Source organism: Agrilus planipennis, unplaced genomic scaffold, assembly GCF_000699045.2.
Source record: "Agrilus planipennis isolate EAB-ADULT unplaced genomic scaffold, Apla_2.0 scaffold122, whole genome shotgun sequence".
Lineage (NCBI taxonomy): Eukaryota > Metazoa > Arthropoda > Insecta > Coleoptera > Buprestidae > Agrilus > Agrilus planipennis.
In genome coordinates, this window is record NW_020438884.1 from 85,336 (window position 1) to 105,411 (window position 20,076).

Here is a 20,076-nt window from a genome sequence, read left to right on the forward strand (position 1 = left end):
ATAAATTATATGGTTATTGCACATCATTATTTTGATTACTTACTACTTATCTCCTAGATAACATTGACCTACAAATAATCCATATGAATGGTAAAGAAACTGGAGTGAAGGAGGTAATAAAATTTTTCATATAGAAAATAGGAAATAATACTACAATTTCGGTGTCATAGTTATATCACTTCAGTATTATCAATGGTTGCGCTATGCATATATACGATAAATTAAACATAAATTCTCTTGCTCGTTATATCCAACAGTCAAAGTTAATATGTTTATTATCAGCTATTCAGCTCAACAAGCGTCATAGTATTTCAATTTGTTGACCAAACGAGAAGGTATCTGAAAGAGTAGCGATTTAATGTGCACGAAAATGAGTGTGACATTGTTATTTATGATTTTAATCTTTAAATTTGTGGATGGAGTTCAAGGTAGGTAATAATAAATAATATTTTTGTATTTTCAAAACGGAATTCGATTTTGTTCTTCAATTTTTCTACTCTACGTTACTGTCGTTCGGATAAAAAAAATGTTATTTAGGTTTTTCATCTCCCATAACGTGGCGGTTTAGATTTTTTATTTAAAAAATGCCTGATTACAAAAACTTACTGGCTTTGTCGGGTTCTAAAAATTCTATGATTATATTTTTAACGAACCTGCCTTCAACTATTTTGAAGTCAGTGTAATTAGAGAATTTTAACATTAAATTACGAAACAAATGTCGTTGGAAATTCACTTTACCTCAAAACTACTTTTTTCATTTTTAATTCTACATGCTAGTTGATCAAATAACTCCCGGATGTATATTGCAGGTATTGTCCTTTTACACACTTTGTATTTCCGGGCGTCGTCAAAATTTGACCTGAAATGGTTCAATTCGTGCAGAGAAAATAACAGTTCCCGTTTCGGGCGTTTGGTAGATTGCAATTTAATACACTACGGGTGGTACACGGTTTTTAGACTAGACATGCATTGTTCCTCAAATTTGGCTTTATCTATTATGGTCCTACCTTTTTATGAACTGTACATACTGTCTTAATTGTTAGTGATTGAAGCAGTTTTACCTGCGACGTTTGTATGGAAATGACAGGCATTTTTGATGGAAAAACAGAATTGGCATAAAATGTGAAAGGTTTTACTAGACGTTAAAAAACCACCCCTGCTAAATATGTTTTTAATATTCTGTTTCTTGTTTTGAATTTACAAAAATCGTTCTATCTCTTAATTGTACCCCAATTAATTGTTAATTTTTAATAATGATACAGAAGAATAAGTGGAATAGCAATGAAATTCATGTTAAATGGTTCTCCGTTTTGTTTATCATTAATATCAACTATTTATCGTTTCTTTACCATTTTTTAATGTTACAAAAAAATGTAAATTATTTTTAAAGTATTGAGTTATATTAGAACCACTGAGATTAGATAAATCTTTTTCAAAAAATTTCAAAATTTAATATTTTTCAGTCTTTTTGTTAAAAAAAAACGACGACCGAATGTTGTCTTTTCAGATCATATTGCTGTCAATACGCTTCGATCGGCACCTCAAAGAATTTCCACTTTCAAATTTTGAAATGTGTTGAAAACTATTATTTTTATGATCTGACCCTTTACCATAACTTCCTTATAGGCTAGGAATTTGATAAGTGAAAACCTTATCTATACAATTTTGACAGGAATAGAACTTTTATTAAGGTGGCGATTATTTTCCAATTAATAAGAGTAATACTAAGGGGCAAAAGATTAGTATACTTAGATTTGCAGATGATATAGCAGTATAGAGATAGTTTTAAATAAAATGCAAGGGAAGAAAAAGTAGGGAAAGAGCGAATGTAAAGATGAGAAGAATAAAGAAGTGGCTGATTTTAGGTAGGAAGTATTAGAAAGAATAGAACTCCATGGAAATCAATAAAGAAACAGGCGAGATAGTTTGGTAGGATACCTTCTTAGGCAGAGACATATTGGAGGCAGAAATAGGGATTAAGAGGAGTAGAGGTGGACCTAGATTAGATTACTTTTCGCAAATGGTTAAGGATATGGGATGTTCTAGTTTTAAGGAAATGCGGAATTACCTCAGAATAGGAAAGAGTGGAGGTGTGTCCAATCAGTCTTAGGACTAACGACCTTATGATAATGATGAATAAGAGTAATGACGATGATGCCGATTGATGAGAATTTCATCTACTATTGTTTTGCTGTGAACAGGCTTAAGGCCCGAAACGGGAACATTTCCGTTAATGTACGAATTGCAACCGCCGAAAAAGGAATTAATCATATAATCATATTTGACAATCGTGGGGGACGTATATAGTTACGGGATAACCAGGGTGGGCCAAGGCACATACATTGAAAGTTCTGCACTAAATGCTGACCCACCCTGAATATTTACTCAACCCGATGTAATACAGTCGAACCTGGATAAGTGAGAACTGGGTAAGCGAGGAAACTCTATTAATGAGAGTATCTGCCAGGTCCCGTCATTTTGCCTTTCTAAAGCCTCTATAAGTGAGAAACATAAAACCTGTATAACTGACAGTCATTTTTCATGCGTGAACCTCTTAAAGTGAGATTGCTACTTGTCTATACCTCTATAAGCGACAGTTTACTTTTGCTATTTTATGACTCGTTCTTAAATTTCAAGAGACTCTTATTTCATTCGAATGACCAAATCTGCGAATGACCGAGTAAGTCTTTATTATTTTATTATAGCCAAATGTGTGTACCGACTTGTTTAACAATCTTATTACAGTCAGTTCATAAAAGCAGTTGCGAAGAAAGGTCCTGTACTTCCTCATAATGTCTAAACGAAAACTCAATGTGTTGTCGAACCGTATTTTTATAGACCTCTATAACTGAGACAAATTCCTCCTGTAAGCTAGAAACTCGGGTTAGTGAGAAACCTCTATGAGAGAAACAGATCGCGGTCCCTTGAGCTCTCACTTATCCAGGTTCGACTGTATAAAATTTGAAACGGAAAGCATTCAGATTCATATAACTCAAGATGCTTTGCTTAATGTAAAATTATCTGTCGTTTTTAGGATCACGATCGTCTGCTTTTAATTTCCATGAAGAGGATGCTGAAAAACAACAAAAAGCAACCGAAGAGCTCGTTAAAAGGATTCTCCCCGATTACTTTTTGTACTTTAAAGTGTCCGTGGTGTCAAATTTTAGCCAGGACTCTTTTCAAGTAAAGCATTATTATTGAGAGCATCTAATCAAAATAAGTAAACCCCTTCGGAATTTGTAGATTTTTAGTTCGGGAAATGGAACGGTATTTATTACAGGGAGGTCCGGAGTGGATGTAGCGAGCGGGCTTAATTATTACTTGAAATATTACTGCTACTGCCAAATTTCGTGGCAAAATAAACAGTTAAACCTGCCGAAGCAGTTACCAGCGGTTAATGTCACAATTAGCTATAACGATAGGTCAGTACCCTTTTTTTTATTTTTTGAAGGTTTTGTACATTTATCACAAAAGTCATCATTTAATCGCTAACACAATCTTGAATTGCATTATGCCAATCAGGAAACTATCCCTTAATTACCTTCTCTTACCGTAACATAACCTAAACCGATAGTCCATAGTATTTCGCTCATATCTGCAAGGGGAAACCTTTCTCATTATAAACTAACTTTTTGGGTACTGCTCAAACCCTGGTTCATAGCACTTCACACGAGCTGATCATCAAATCTTCCACCATAACCTAACTTAAGCCTATAGGACAGAGCATTTCACACATGTCAATATGGGAAATATTTCAACCATAATTTAACCTAAATCTTTGGCGCATGGCAATTTGGGCAAGCCAATAAATAAATCTTTTAATATAACATAAGCCTAAAGTTCACATGATTTCAGACATGTGAATCAGGGTTTCTCCATTCCTAACCTAACCTAATCTACTGATTTCGTTGATAGATTTTAAGTTTCAGTTATTACCGCATCCTGTGATTTTATGATAACTAAATATAGACATGTTAACGCACAAATATGCCAAATACACCAAAAGAATGGCGACTGTTAATCAAAAATTTCCAATAAACTACGGCATTCTGGTTATCAAAAGTAGATTTGAGGCACAGTGTTTTATCCCTTAATTGGAAATCTTAAAAAATGACGTTCTTTATGCTACAATCATATATACATATACGTAGAACATTATTTATTAGATAAACTAAATAGGTAGTGATTTAAAATGAAATGTTACACTTTTAATTTCTAAAATTAATACATTCTTTGATAACAAAAAAAACATCCTTCAAGTCTGATAGTCCTTCTTATTGTAATTTACAACAATATATGGTATTCAGAAGGGCGGGGGTACTATCAGATTACCGCAAGAACTATGGGGTTTAATGATAAAATACTTTAATATAATTAAGTCTGCGTTTACTTCTGATATAGTAGTTTAGTAAGCAAAAGCTATTGATAAAGTTTTACGATCTTTTGGAGCATTGTCGAAAAAACATTAAGTTTCAATTTCATTCATTTTTTTCTTAAAACGTCTAATAGGCTATCAAACTTCGACGATAACTCATTGTATGCATGTTGTAAGTAAAAAAAAAATGATGAGAGAAAAAACACTAACTTTTCAATACCTTAAATATTTTACAGCAAACTATTTCAAAATATGGTTCATCTGTTCATCTTATGAGGTAATAAAAATTGTGCACGAAAAACTATTTTATTAGAAACAGTTTTTATTTGTACCAAAATACAATATTTCTTCAAAAATTCATTCCTTCAGATTGGTTAATTTTTTTTTTCGTTTTATTTGTTAATGATAATTTCTAAATAATTAATGCATTTGTTATGTTATTTTCATTGTAATTTTAGATTTCGATATTACCAAAACATATGTACAAGTAGCTACAGTTTTGTTTGGTGGAATTGGAGCCAGTGGGAAAAGCACATCGACTGGATGGCCCTCAACGGTTATAACTTAGTTCTTGCACCTAATGGTCAAGAATTTATCTGGAATTTAATTTATAAAGAGATCGGTATGACGCAGCAAGAAATAGACGAGCACTTTACTGGACCTGCATTTTTAGCTTGGTAAAAAAAATCTTTACCTGTATACGAGGTCTGTTCAAAAAGTATCGCAAATTTTGTGTATTTTCAAAATTTCTGTTTTGTCCTCTTCAAAGTAATCCTCACCAGATATTAAACACTTGTGTCAACGTTTCTTCCAATCCTTGAAGCACTTCAAAAAATCATTTTTTGCGATCTTGTTCAGCTCCTCCTTCGATGCCGTCCTTATCTCCTCAATTTTCATCAGTTTCGGGAACAAGAAAGTCACAGGGGGGCAGATCTGGGGAATACGGTGGTTGCGGCATTATTAGTGTGTTGCTTGTGACCGAAAATTTGCGCACAAACAACGACGTGTGAGCAGGGGCGTTATCCTGGTGCAAAAGCCAATTTTTGTTTTTCCACAGATCCGGGCGTTTCTGGCGGATATTTGGCGCGCTTTTTTCGGTCTTGGCTCGTGCGACAGCTTCCTTTGGAATGATTGAGTTTTGGTTTCCACGTCATAACCATAAACCCATGATTTGTCACCAGTTATGACCCTCTGGAGCAAATTTGGGTCGTCGCGGAGAGAGTCCAACAGCTCCTTGGCAATGTTAATGCGATGTTGTTTTTGGTCGAAATTGAGCAATTTTGGTACGAATTTCGCGGCGACCCGCCTCATGTCCAAATCATTGGCAAAAATCGAATGGCATGAGCCAATCAATATGCTCAAGTCCTCAGGAACTTCCCTAACGGTGATTCGACTATTGGTCAATACTATTTTCTTCACTTCATCAATGTTTTCGTCTGTTGTTGACGTGCTCGGGCGTCCGGCAAGCTCTTCGTCGTTCACATCTTCTCGGCTCTCTGAGAACATTTTGTACCACCGATAAACGTTGCTTCTGTCCAAGGTTGCTTAACCATATGTCACAGTCAACATTCGGAATGCGTCCGCGCATTTCATTTTGTTTTTCACACAAAATTTGATACAGATTCTTTGATCCATTTTTCGGAATAAGCAAAAATCGAAGACGAGCCAAAACACGTGCAAGCAAAGCAGCTGTCAAAAATTAACTGAACATTGGACATGACCGAACTTGTCAGTATAAGTGAAAGACATGAGTTACCAACACAACGCCACAAAAAAATCGAAAATCGAATACGCGTAATCTGTGGAAAATAAAAATTTGCGATACTTTTTTAACAGACCTCGTATATTCACGCTGAAAATATTGTGATAAAAATTGCACGTTCCTAATCTTATTTTCTTAACTATCTCAGCTATGATTTTGAAAAAAGCGATCAAATAAATTACATATCAATGTAATTCAAATACTTAAAACTAGAGACGGGTTAGGTACAAGAATTAAAATTTAATTGGTTTAGTGTTTAAACGACTTTTTGTACGGGGTTAAATGTGGTTTGGAATGTTGATGAGGGTGACATTCAATGGAAATCCCGCTGGAACAAAGACATGAACTATTAACCGTAGTGCTTTGCTGTTTTACTACAGAAACGGTAAAAATGCTGTTCAAGCCAGAAAGAAATTGACTGATGTGTATGGAGAAGGTGTGTTGACAGTACACCAGTGCCAGAAACTGATTCGCTAAATTTCGATCCGGCAATTTTGATGTCGAAGATGCACCACGTTCGGGAAGGCCGGTTGAAGCTGATAAAGACGCGATAAAGGCATTAGTTGATGGGAACCGGCGAATAACAACACGTGAGATCGGATTGAGGTTAAATTTATCAAATTCAACAGTTTATGACCACTTGAAAGGCCCGGGATTATCCTCGAAGCTCGATGTATGGGTTCCCTATGTTCTCACAGAGAGAAATCTGTGTCGCCGCATTGACGTCTGCGATTCGCTTCTCAAACGGCACGAAAATGATCTGTTTTTGAAGCGTATCATCACTGGGGACGAAAAATGGGTTGTATACAACAACGTCAAACGCAAGAGGTCATGGAGCAAAAAAGATGAACCGCCTCAAAACCATTTCCAAAGCCGATATTCACCAAAAAAAGGTGATGCTGTCTGTTTGGTGGGATTTTAAAGGAATCGTTTTTTTTTAGCTTTTACCGGATAAAACAACGATTAATTCGGAAGTCTACTGTCATCAGCTGGACAAACTGAATGATGCACTTCAACAGAAAAGGTCAGAACTAATCAACAGGAAAGGTGTAGTGTTTCACCAAGACAACGCGAGACCTCACACAAGTTTGGTCACTCGCCAAAAGCTTTTACAGCTTGAATGGGATACAATGCTACACCCACCATATTCTCCAGACCTGGCACCATCGGATTATTATTGGTTCCGGTCACTACAAAATTTTTTAGACGGTAAAACCTTCACCTCAAATGAGAAGGTCAAAAACCTCCTCGATCAGTTTTTTGCCAGCAAAGACCAAAAATTTTATGAGCGTGGAATTATGCTACTACCAGAAAGATGGCAAAAGGAGTTGGACCAGAACGGTCAACATATAATTTAATAGTATTAAGTATTTGTTTATTATACGAAAACTTTCTCTTTCATTTCCACAAAAAAAAACGAAATGATTTTCCGAACAACTCTATAGTTATCTGGTAACCGATAAAATCACTATTCCGTACTTCTCTACATAAAACATTACACTATGTACATTATGAGGCCAGTGTAAACATTCACGATCTGATGCACAATTTATTTTTGGAAGCAGCTTTTCATAAAAAAAATGCAAAATGAGTAATTTTACAATCTTTTCTAGAAATACAAGATTGCAATCGGAGTCCCCATGAGTCTGGGGGCTTATGCAGAGTGCATCGTTTGCCTTATCTTAGAAGCGCCTGCGCTTATTGCCCTAAAAGGACCTGAAATTATAAATCATTTCTTTCGATTTCCTTAAGATACATTTTCGTCAAAACGCATATTTTGGGGGTCTAAATTTGAAAATTATTTGTAAAGGACCCTAAATTATGAATCATTTTTATGATTTCGCAAAAACACATTCTGTTTGAATCATCTTACGGGAAAAATGCCGTATGTGTTACACACGTGTTTTTCTGTTGATAACACATGATAAGTACATGTATATTTATTATATCGATGTACATAAATCTTTTATTTTGTAGGAATAGAATGGGCAATTTGCGTAAATGGGGAGGTCCATTGTCAGAATTTTGGCACAACAGGTCTTTTACTTTGCAAACAAATACGCTTTCGCGTATGAGGAGTTTAGGAATCGTACCAGTCCTTCCGGGGTTTGCAGGACATGTTCCAAGAGCATTTAAAAGGTTAAAGAGGCAACATAATTTGCATGGGGTGACTTTAATATTGAATGAACGTTATAGTGAGTTAGGTACATCACTGGAAACGTCATACTAATTTCGGTTACATTTTCTTTTCTAAAGTTAATTATTATACGAATATGAAATGTTTACATTAATGTGAACAACATCCCAAAATTGATTTTTTGCAGATTATTTCCAACAGCTAATTTGACGAAAATGGAGGAATGGAGTAACTTTAATGACTCGTATAGCAGCCCTTATTTATTGGATGCCAATGATGGTTTGTTTGAAACAATTGGAGAAAAGTACTATAAAAACGTAAGAAGAATGAAGAATTTTTGTAAAGTTTGACGCACAAATATATACTTTTTGCTGTTTTAGCTTAACAAATTTTACGGCGTTGTCCAAAATAATAATAAAACCAAAAATACTATGTACAGTGCGGACGTATTTAACGAAATGTCTCCAGTATCAACCGATGAATCGTACATAAGTAGTGTCGGCAGTGGCGTTTACAAAACGATGGTAAAGAATGACCCAGGGGCTATTTGGTAAAAATGAGACACTTTTATTTATCTATAAACAAGTTAAAACCAATAAAAGAGGAAATACATTAATACAATTGGATCGGAATAAAAACTTCTGTATTTTGAATCATCATATAAAACTGTAATGTTCGTGGGTTTAACAAAATTAACTTCTAATCGTAAGACTGATAACGACAAAAACTATTTATTTACACTAATTATTAAAGAACTTAAAAACACTATTAAATTAAAACTTAGGTGATGAATTATTCTATTTATTTACACTACTGTTGATATATCACTATTCACTGCGCTATTTATTTCACTGCTATCACTGTCAATTTATTTCCCGATTCACTTCTGCAACGGTCAATTTATTTCTACTACTCTCGGCGATTGTCTCTTCCTTTAAATAATATTTTGTTTCTTTCGGGAACCTTCTCGAAACGTCCGGAAAAGTTTCTTTTTCTTTGAACTGTTTAACTGCTTTCCCAGAACGCAGGTACGACACACACATTTACAAATACGGCGCACATGAAGAAAGGCGCCCGCGGCTAGTCGGCGAATCGATAAGCCGTTCACGCACACGTGTGCCCGATCGCACACAAACACACTCGTTCTCGCTACACTACATTACGGTAAATTATATTACATTTAACTATATGCACATGTAATATCATAGATAAATTAACTCTATTATCCATTCTTCCCCTGATTTTAAGGCGGTATAAAATCAATGCCAAACCAGAGATTTAAAATATTTTATAATTTAAAAAACAACAGTCGATGTTTCGCCAAAGTTGTAGGTTTTTATCAAGGCTAGTTTTTAAGTGAAAAAAGAAGTGAGAGTCCATCTGCTTTAATTCTTTTTTAACGTAAAATATTAGCATTCAAAAAACCCAACATCATGGATGAAACGTCGGCTGTTGTTTTTTGAATGATAAAAAACTTTACATCCCTAGTTTGGTTTTGATTTTACACATCACAGATTAACATTAAAAGATTACCTAATTTTATATTTAATTTCAGGCTAATGCAGGGATGGCTTTTTGTATATGATCCGTTTTGGACTAAAGAAAGAGCAAAAGCACTGGTGACATCGGTGCCTTTTGTAGGTTTTATTTATAAACACATTTTAAGTTAATTTACTATTTATGCAGTCAGGATTAGGATGAACTTTATTTTCGTTTCTATTTAATACTTAATGTTTGAGATTTGAGAACGAGAATTTACGCTGGTTTAAGTTTCAAAGGATTTTAATCTATTCAAAATTTTATTTAAATGTGTGTAATTCTTTTAGGGAAAAATGATTATTCTCGATCTTCAATCCGAGCAATTTCCGCAGTATGACCGATTTGATTCATATTTCGGTCAACCATTTATATGGTGTATGCTCCACAATTTTGGAGGAACTCTAGGCATGTATGGTTCAGCTCATATCATAAACAAGGTTCATAGATATTTCTAATATTAGATTTAAATAACAGTGTCTTTTCCATTTAAATTATCAAGATCAGAGATTTGAAAAATTGTTGTTACGATGTATTTGAAGTTTTACTCTAAGGGATAGAAAAAATTACTTTTCATTTTGGTAAAGAAGGACAGTATCATTCTACGTAAAGTGTATGTTTAATCTAGAAAATTAGAAACTTTAGTTTTATCCTGTTGATTCTGGTTAGGACTATTTATCAAATTAATTGTATTTTCATTGATCCTTGACACGTATTGAGGACATTAACACAAACGATGCCGTGGGTAAAAGCTTGTAAAAAGCTTCACTCTTTCTTATCCTGAGCTAATCCACGCATTTCCCTAAAACTAGAACACCCCATATTCTTAACTATTTGCGAACAGTAATTTAATCTAAGTCTACCTCTACTCCTCTTAACTCCTGTTTCTGCCTCTAATATGTCTCTGACTAGACCTTCATGCCTGAGAAGATATCCTACCAGCCAATCTCGCCTATTTCTTATTGACTTCCATAGAGCCCTCGGTTCTCCTATTCTTTCTAAAACCTTCTCTATCTTCATCATTCGAAGGGTTCCAACCTTTTCTTTATATTTACAAATTTACACCTTTAATAATCTTTTTCGAATTTCTAAATTAATCGTTCGCGGGCATAGAATTTACTTTTTTTTTATTGAAGGCGACTCGACCTTACGCTATCCTCTGCTTTATATGCCTACTACTCCTTCCATCCTGACTTATCTGACTTCCTAGATATCTAAAATCAGCGACTTCTTCTAATCTTTCGAATCCTATCTTTACATTCGCTCTTTTTCTACTTTTTCTTCCCTTGCATACCAGTATTTTTGTTCTACATTTATTTATTTTCATATAATACTGTTTTGTCAATACCGCTTCCATTTTATTTAAAGTTGTCTCTATGTCCTTCTTGCTAGATGCTAATCTGCTGTATCATCTGCAAATCTAAGCATACTAATCTTTTGCCCTTGCACATCTATCCCTACAGTTGTACTGTCTCTAATGATGTTGATCGCGTCTTCAATGTATAGATTAAAAAGTAGCGGAGACAGTGTGCATCCATGTCTGACTCTCTTCCTAATATTTACTTCTCTACATTGCTGCACCAGCTACATATAACTGCCTGTTGCTCTTTACAGATGATTAAATAAATTTTAGGAACCGATTCGGGCAAGAAACGAAACAACAATGATAGGAGTTGGAATAACAGCAGAAGGTATTAATCAAAATTATGTAATTTATGACCTCATGAGTGAAATGTCTTGGAGAGATGAGCCAGTCGATTTGACAGAATGGTTCGATAATTATTCACGAAGGCGATACGGTCAAATAAATATGTCAGCAAATCAAACGTGGCAAATTTTAAAGGTTTTTATAAAGTAATTTCATAAGATGAGTCTTTCACCTATCTTTTTCCATTTTAGAGTACTTTGTACAATTTTACGGGAACAGAACGTTTAAGAGGGAAATACAGCATTAACAGTCGTCCATCATTGCATTTGAAAGATTGGGTAAGTTATCGTTGCAGGAGGGAGGGGCTAATTATTAATTTAATTATGTTTATTTTTGTATATAAACTAGACCTAAATATTATCGAACTGTAACTATAACCCACATGAGTGTGTCTGTTTTCAATTAGAATTAACATCATCATCATCATAAGGTCGTCAGTCCTAAGACTGGTTGGACATGCACCTCCACTCTTTCCTAACCTGAGCGAATCTTCGCATTTCCCTAAAACTAGAACAGCCCACATCCTTAACTGTAATCTAATGTAGGTCTACCTCTACCCCTCCTAACTCCTATTTTTGCCTCTAATATGTCTGTGACTGGACCTTCATGCCTGAGAAGGTGTCCTACCAACCTATTTCGCCTTTTTCTCATTGACTTCCGTAGAGTCCTCTGTTCTCCTGTTATTTATAATATCTCTTCATTTCTAATCTTCCACGGTATCCTTATCATTCGCCTATAACACCACATTTCGAACGCTTCTAACCCTTTCTTTTCCGCCGCGCCCACTGTCCATGTTTCGCACCCGTACAACGCCGTGCTCCAAACATACACCTTTAACAACCTTTTTCGAATTTCAAAATAAACCGTTCGCGAGCATAGAAGTGACTTCTTTTTATTAAAGCCGACACGACCCTGCGCTATCCTCTGCTTTATATCCCTACTACTCCTTCCATCCTGACTTATCTGACTTCCTAGGTATCTAAAATCAGCCACTTCTTCTAATTTTTCGTCTGCTATCTTTATATTCGCTCTCTCCCTACTTTTTCTTCTCTTGCATACCAGTATTTTTGTTTTAGCATTATTTATTTTTATACAATACTGATCTGTCAGCACCGCTTCCATTTTATTTAAAGCTATCTCTAAGTCCTCCTTGCTAGATGCTAATACTGCTATATCATCTGCAATTCTAAGCATACTAATCTTTTGCCCTTGCACATCTATCCCTACAGTTGTACTGTACTTAGAATTAACAATTTTTTTTATTCACAGTCTGGTCAAAATATCTCTAATTTCCGATTGTTCAAAAAAACACGCTTGTTCGGTTTGAATCCTTAACTTAAACCATATCCCTTACAAAATTGCCTTTCCTTGCTGACACTACCCTCTACATATTTCTAAAAATAAATTTTACGACTTATAGTACCATTCTCATCTTTAAGCAGATCCTTCACTATCATTTGTTTCTATTATGGTGTTATCACTTCTTATTCAGGGTATCTTTTAATTTGTGGGGGGGGGGGGTTAAGCTCCTTTTGGTACGCGCCTTTGTCATGCTGAATTGTGTACCTACAGGCATAATAAATGTTTTCATATGTTGGGTGAAATATCCGAAAACTGCCTTTGATTGGACTGGACGTTTTAAAAGTCAGGCTTTGGACTACAGCATACAAGAAAATTATTTAGTATGTAATGTAATCTACCCCATCTCTAACCTAACCTAACCTAATCTAACACAGTAAAAAGATTGTTGAGGAGTTATGAGATTTCGGTTAAAATAAGAGATTTGCTGTTGAAAGGGTATTTTTTTTGGGACACTTTTTCCGGGGGAATTTTATCCAGAAGATACGGAGGCACGTATAATTTGCTGTTTCTTTTCGGTCCCGATTTTATTAGGCTATGAGACTCTGTCACAAGTAGGGAGTGGACCTTGTTCATATGTGACGTCTTTATTATCAGGATGTAAACAACAAGTCTAGCCGTTTTTTTTTATGTATGAGGTTGCAATGAGCAACACGAGGTGCTTATTAAATTCATAATTCTCACCCTTTATGCGAAAAACGCCCGCTTCCTGGTCATAAGTAACAAACTGAATTACATTTTTTGACTTTTCGTAGATGTGGTATGAGAATAGTGACTTGTTCCATGCCTTCGAAACATTTTTGGATGCTTCAGATAGTCTTGCAGATTCAGAAACGTACAAACACGATATCGTTGATTTAACCCGTCAAGTACTTCAAATTTTGGGAGACGAATACCATAAAAAAATTGTTAAGGCATACAAAAGTCGGTATTTGATAGAGTTGAAGTAAGTATCTAACTAATACGTTATACATATACCAATGTTTTTATCGGAGGTATTAACATACAAAGGTGATATTATTGATATTATCATCATCATCAAAGTCGTCAGTCCTAAGGCTACCTGAACACGCACTTCCACTCTTTCCTATCCTGAGCTAATCTTCGCATTTCCCTAAAACTAGGGCATCCTATACCCTTAGTTAAATGTGAATAGTAATTTATTTTAGGTCTACCTACCTCTATACCTCTATACCATGCTACAAACATGCACCTAAAATAACCATTTGCCAGCATAGATGTGATTTCTTTTTGTTAAAGATGACTCGACCTTGCGCTATCTTTTGCTTTATATCTCTGTTGTTCTGTCTATCTTAAATTATTTGACTTACTAGGTACCTAAAATTATTGACTTCTTCTAATTTTTCGTTTCCTAGCTTTATATTTGCTTGTATTGTTTTACTTTTACTTATTTTCATGCCACATTGTTTTATTGATAGTACTTCCATTTTATTTAAGGCTATCTCTAACCCCTCGTTCCTAGATGGTGTATCTCATCCCTGCATTTTTAAGTACATTTAACATCTACGAATCCTATGTATGCGCTCTTTTCCTTTTCTCTCATGTTCTATATTGTTCTATTTTAGATTTCTCCTAAATCGAAATTGGTCTTGCCCTAATAGTTCTTCCGCCCTTTCTCCCATCCTTTTCTGTACAATTCTAGTTACGATTTTTGACGCATAGGACGTTAATCCAATAATAATACTTAATACCAATACAGGTTGAACAATGACTTTTTCGCAGATACTTAAAACAAGACATCTTGGATTTATTTACTGATTTGGATCTAATACTTGCTTCTAATGAAAATTTTCTTCTGGGAAAATGGTTAAAGGATGCAAAGAACGTTGCGGACAACCCAAGTGTAGGTGTGCATACATTTGTAACTAAAAAACATACACTACCTACTTAAGCGAAACAAAATTCGATTTTTGACATGACGTAAATGATAAAAATTATTCATAGTCCCTAAAATTATGGATTTTTTTAAAATGATTTGTATTGACACAATATGTTTTTGGGCTGCTATTATTTTTATTTGTATCAAAAACGTGTTAATCATTTGAAAAAAGGCATGAACATTTTAATTGGCTAAATTATTGTAAAATTGCAAACCACCACTTTAACTTCAAATAAAAAACATTGTAAATAAAAATAAATAACGCACATGAATTTAATGCAAGGGTTTTTGACCTGAGATATTTCGAACTTTTAATTTCCAATGGAATTTGAAAATTTCGGTCCTGTAGAAAAAACCGCCGAGAAATTATATTAGTTTGATGCTTAACACTAGAACTCCCGAAGGTTGACATCCCCCGTAAACCGCTGGTGGGACAACTTTGACCCACTTTAATTATTGCAAAAATCATTCATTATATTCAACACGTTCTCATAAAAATATGCGAAAAAAAAATTCAATATTTTAATATTATGATTAATGATTTTAAATAGTATCCTTTATTATTATTTTTCTAATAAATTTTTCTAATAAATTTTTCTAATAAATTTTTCTGTAAGTTATAAAGTCCTAATCTATGCATTAAGTGTAGGAAATTTGCTAGTAATTTTGAAGTGGTTTCTTTTGGAGAATAGCGAGAGCGATTAAGTATAATACATTAAATTAATTTTAAATTTTCAATGTTGTAAGTGTACTTTTTTTATGTTCAAATTTCGTGTTTGTTAGAAAAAGTAAAAAAAAGACTGAATTTTTGAAAAAAAATTGATTTAATTAATTTTCAAAGTTCTTTTGTAATTGATTACCTTTTATTTGAACCTGAATTAAATTGACGTATTTGCGAAATTCAATGAAATATACAAGGTGATCCGAGAATTGTATATATACCTACATAGTTGGTAATATTCTGATTCTTTAAACAGGAAATTGCTCAGTTTGAATACAATGCCAGAAATCAGATAACATTATGGGGTCCAAACGGAGAAATAGTAGATTATGCAAATAAACAATGGGCAGGTAATATAAGTAAACGTATAAATATCTTGTTAAAACTACTTATACTCTTTTAAAACACCAAAGAACAACAGGGACAATGAACTTATTCTTATCTTCAGGTGTAGTGGCAGACTATTTTGAACCAAGATGGGAAATATATTTGAGTGCTCTGGAAAAAAGCTTATCAACAGGTGAAGCCTACAATGAAACTGAGACTTTTGAAAAAATGTTTTTCGAAGTAGAACAACCGTTTACCATTTCCACAAAAGAATATCCGTCTCAGGCTACAGGTAATTTATTCTTTTTTCTTACTTGTTTTATGTTTTAATCAATTAGTTAGAAAGCCGAGACAAATAAAACAAAAGAAACACATCAGTATTATAGGGGAAATAAATTAATCGAATTTAAATTTTCACACTTGCATCGCCTTAAACGCAACTAATGATGTGGTAGTTGCTAATGAATTATCACAATACATTTGTTATATGAAACTAATATACAGGGGGTTTTTGAAATAAGTAGCAAGCTTGCGGGAGTTGATAAGGCACTATAAAACAAGAAGTAAATGTTTGATGGTCCGAAAGTTAACCGTTTTGAGAAAGTACAGGCAAGGGCTAGTCCGGCCCTGGCAGAGTTATGCGGGTAAATACGACATTACAACGTCGCATTCAAATCAACTATTATATGCAGTCTATTTCAATTTGTTAGAATTGTGACCTTGAAGAAATCTGCGCGAAGAGAGAAAGAATACACACTGGGCGTGGCCAAGACAGAAATAGTTAGAACAAGCTTGAACGAGCAGAGCTCTCGATGGGCGGTCTTAGGAGATCGGCTAGAACTGTACAGTACTAGACGAAAATGTTTAGCAATTTAAATGTATATAAATTAACAATAGAAAACAAAGCAACAGTTTTATAGGTGTGTAGAATGTTAAGTTAATTCACTTGTTATTATATAAAGCATATTTTTAAATTTTAACGAGGCAGTATAAATAATTTTGCAAATGGTACTGTATACTTTTGTCTAGTTCTCGCTCGATGATCGGTGAAGAAATTAGCTCCGCGGACAAATATGATTGAATTTGGAATTATGCTACGGCGCATCCTAATAAAGGGAAGAGGCATATCTCTAACTTCTTGAAACGAATAGTACTTAGCAGCATCCGTGCTGTATTTCTTTTTTATTTTTGTAATTGTGTATCGTTTGTTATTTTTTAGATTAGATTAAGTGTGATTGGCGATGTTTATTTTTACAGCCAGCTTGCAGTTAGAGCAGTTCTTTGTTTTTTTAACGTTGTAGATTTGTATTACATTTGTATGTAGGCAGTCGAAGCCAATAGAAGTAGGTCAATGTGTCAGTGTTATAGGTTAGTGCAGGGTAATATTATTGCACTGACCAGTGCGTGAATTTTTATACGAACATTTTCCTAGATGCTGGATTGGACATATGGGTCCTGTATTATGGCTGGCACTGAGTCTTGATCAAAATATGTACTTTTGACTTCTTTGTATGGGGTTGTATAAAACCGCGTGTGTATCAAACGTTAGTGCAGAACGCTAATGATTTGTACGACCGTGTATGATCGCTGCAAATGAAGTATGCCAAGTGCCGGACGTTTCTGCGCGACTCAGAAATAATTTTTTTATTAGTCGTTCCACAATCGTCACTATTTACATTTTTCATCGATGTAGTTGTTTAGTTATTATCGCAATTTCTCTGTACCTTGCTCGTTCACGCTGAGGGCGGGCTTCGCATTGCAAACTCATCTGGTTTTCTTACAATTTTTTTGTCCCTTAACTACGCTGCTTTATTCGCCATGCGATTCCCTAATTCCATCTAGTAAATACCCCCCAACGTTTGCTACTTATTTCAAAATGCCCTGTATATTTTTTCTTTATTAGTGGAGTACAAATAATTTTTATTTAATATAGAAGTTGTTCTCTTATAACAATAGATTTTTGCGCGATTTAAGGTCGGATTTTTAAAGAACTGGTTTGCGCTCACCCCCAATTCTTGTGAGCCTCCAACGCCCATAAGGTGACGTTATCGCCCACTTCGAGAAACACTGATTTAGCTGATGATCTGTATAAATTCATGTCAGGAAACTGCACATCTTTTTAGTTTGAGTGTGTAATTAAGCTAATAAGTAAATTTATCCAGTTATTATTTACTTCTAGGTAATCCAGTCGACATAGCTCGATATATTCGTGATAAGTGGACATTGGACAGGATTCGGAAATTTAATATTGAACATGAGCCTGATTTGCGTGTTTCAGACAGTTTTATATCTAAACTACGAGATAATAATGACAACATAGAAGTCACAATGCTAACATAGTTATAAATAAGGATGTTGTGTTGTGTACTGCTTAACATAAATATAACCATAACTTAAAATAAAAGACTTAAATACCAACGCCATCTTTTTTCAACAGACAGAAGCCTTATAATTTTATAAGTAATCCGTAGGACGGCTAAAAAAATACATTAAGTTTATTTAATCGCATAATATTGTAGAGTTTCTCATGCCTATGGTACTAATTTCCATTTTGTGTAACAGCAGGTCTTGCATTATAATTTAATATAGGTACATAATATGTTCTAACTAATGAAGCAGATGTATCGACCGGATACACGCTCGGGTGGGAGGAGATGGATTGGGGATGGGGCTGAATAATTCATGTGTATACGATGGTATCGTTTTTCGTGGAGGAAGGGGGGTAACGTTTATCCACCATAATCAAGCCGTATGCGCCAAGGACACAGAGTAAGGTTATGGTGGGTAAGAGTTCTCCACCACCACAACCACCATTAGAAAAAGAGTAGATGTTAAGTTAGGGTGTTAAAATTCGCCCCCCCCCAACATAAAACCCTACAAAGTTCCTCCCATCGTCTTTATCGGTAATTCTCAAATTGCAGATCGCGAAATATACACATTTGGGGGGGAGGGCATCAAAATTAATTACAGGTCAATTATAACATATACATAAAATATTTTGCATAAAGATACCCCGAAGATAAATTATATTAATTTTTATTGGTACTATTAATCAAAAATACGAGCGTTTAAATGCAATTAAACAGAAGAAATTAATTCCTTCTGAATTTAAAGTGCTGGTTTGTGAAGCGGGATTCAGGTGGCTTTAACCCTCACTGGGGTGTTTAATTGAAGTTCAAAAAAGGGTCCGCAGATCAAAGACTTAAGCGAGAAACACTGGTCTGTAAAATAGTTCTACAAGGTCATTACTATCACCTTTCCGTCTCCAACTGATGGGCACATTGTTACACAATTACCATTTACCACATATCATACGCCATGACGTGTACTCCCCAAGTAAACACACTGATTAATTTATAATATAAGTAAAAAAGAAAAGTTATTATTCTAAGAAGCATGCAAATTTTATAATATCGAGCGTCTAATTATTTTTATCATTAGTTTTGTGTTATGCGTTTGAATATACATATTATATGGAAATTCTTATTAATCAAAATTAATTACCTAACTAAAAATTAATTTGTGGAATAAAATGCTTTAAGTATACGAAATACTGTACCTGTAGATTTCTTAGTAAGTCGAATTCTTAGTGATCATTTAATCAATATATTAGAATAACATTAACATTTGTTAAAAGTATTGAATACTTAAAAATGAAAAATATCAAAATACTCTATCAAATGGATCTGTCTACTGTCCAGGTCCTCCTTTAAAGGATTAAGTAATGAAAAATATCAAATCGTATACTTTAAGTAGACAAATGAATAGATTACGAAAATGAGAAAACATAGAGGGATATAATTTTTTAATTCAGACCATTAATTTCATTCCTAATTATTTTTGGCTTTGTTGTTTTGTATGTATCATACAAATAAGGACTTATTTACAAATCCTTTTGCAAACTTCTATGTGACATAAAACGCAAAAACACCGTAATTCAACATAAAAAAAAGCCCTCAGAGGTAATAACATAATTTGCACAACCAACAAACCTTATTATCATAATTACATTCCTTGCTGTGTGCTTTGTAAGAGACCTACACAAACATGAGCAGAGTTAATGCATGTACCTGCCTGTAATTTTCTACTGACCTAATTTCGCTAATTATTTCGCGGAAACCCTGAACTTTTAACCTACGACCTAGTTTTTTTTTCTCTTATCTACATCTATGTGCCTATATATGTGGAAAACTACCCACTATTAGAATTTATTACCTAGACTATTGTCCGTCTTCGCGTGCAACAAAAAAA

The 20,076-nt window shown here is 34.3% G+C and overlaps 1 protein-coding gene across 3 annotated transcripts; it reads left to right on the forward strand.

Annotated features, from left to right (window-relative positions):
- Nucleotides 1–214: 214 nt before the first annotated feature.
- LOC108736384 (alpha-N-acetylglucosaminidase) lies at nucleotides 215–18,243 on the forward strand. 3 transcript variants are annotated; one of them, XM_018468792.1, is made up of 16 exons: nucleotides 218–428; nucleotides 3,035–3,183; nucleotides 3,244–3,422; nucleotides 4,834–5,052; nucleotides 8,115–8,276; nucleotides 8,462–8,591; nucleotides 8,655–8,824; nucleotides 9,830–9,911; nucleotides 10,101–10,250; nucleotides 11,444–11,653; nucleotides 11,710–11,796; nucleotides 13,633–13,823; nucleotides 14,621–14,741; nucleotides 15,755–15,848; nucleotides 15,947–16,117; nucleotides 18,005–18,243. In XM_018468792.1, the coding sequence occupies exons 1-16, from the start codon at nucleotides 359–361 to the stop codon at nucleotides 18,163–18,165; spliced, it is 2,346 nt and encodes a 781-aa protein (XP_018324294.1). In that variant the 5' UTR covers nucleotides 218–358; the 3' UTR covers nucleotides 18,166–18,243. The 3 variants fall into 3 exon arrangements, 2 of the variants coding, with proteins under 2 accessions (XP_018324295.1, XP_018324294.1); XR_001937713.1 differs by lacking the exon at nucleotides 18,005–18,243 and having other exon boundaries at nucleotides 215–428; nucleotides 14,621–14,745; nucleotides 15,947–16,038; XM_018468793.1 differs by lacking the exon at nucleotides 10,101–10,250 and having other exon boundaries at nucleotides 217–428.
- The last annotated feature ends 1,833 nt before the right edge of the window (nucleotides 18,244–20,076 follow it).

What these genes read in the sequence shown, in the direction of transcription:
- LOC108736384 (XM_018468792.1), top strand. Translation starts at nt 359, where the DNA reads ATGTGCACGAAAATGAGTGTGACATTGTTATTTATGATTTTAATCTTT. An exon ending in ACAATTAGCTATAACGATAG is followed by an intron (nt 3,423 to 4,833) that starts GTCAGTACCCTT and finishes TTGTAATTTTAG; the next exon opens with ATTTCGATATTACCAAAACA. An exon ending in GTTCCAAGAGCATTTAAAAG is followed by an intron (nt 8,277 to 8,461) that starts GTTAAAGAGGCA and finishes GATTTTTTGCAG; the next exon opens with ATTATTTCCAACAGCTAATT.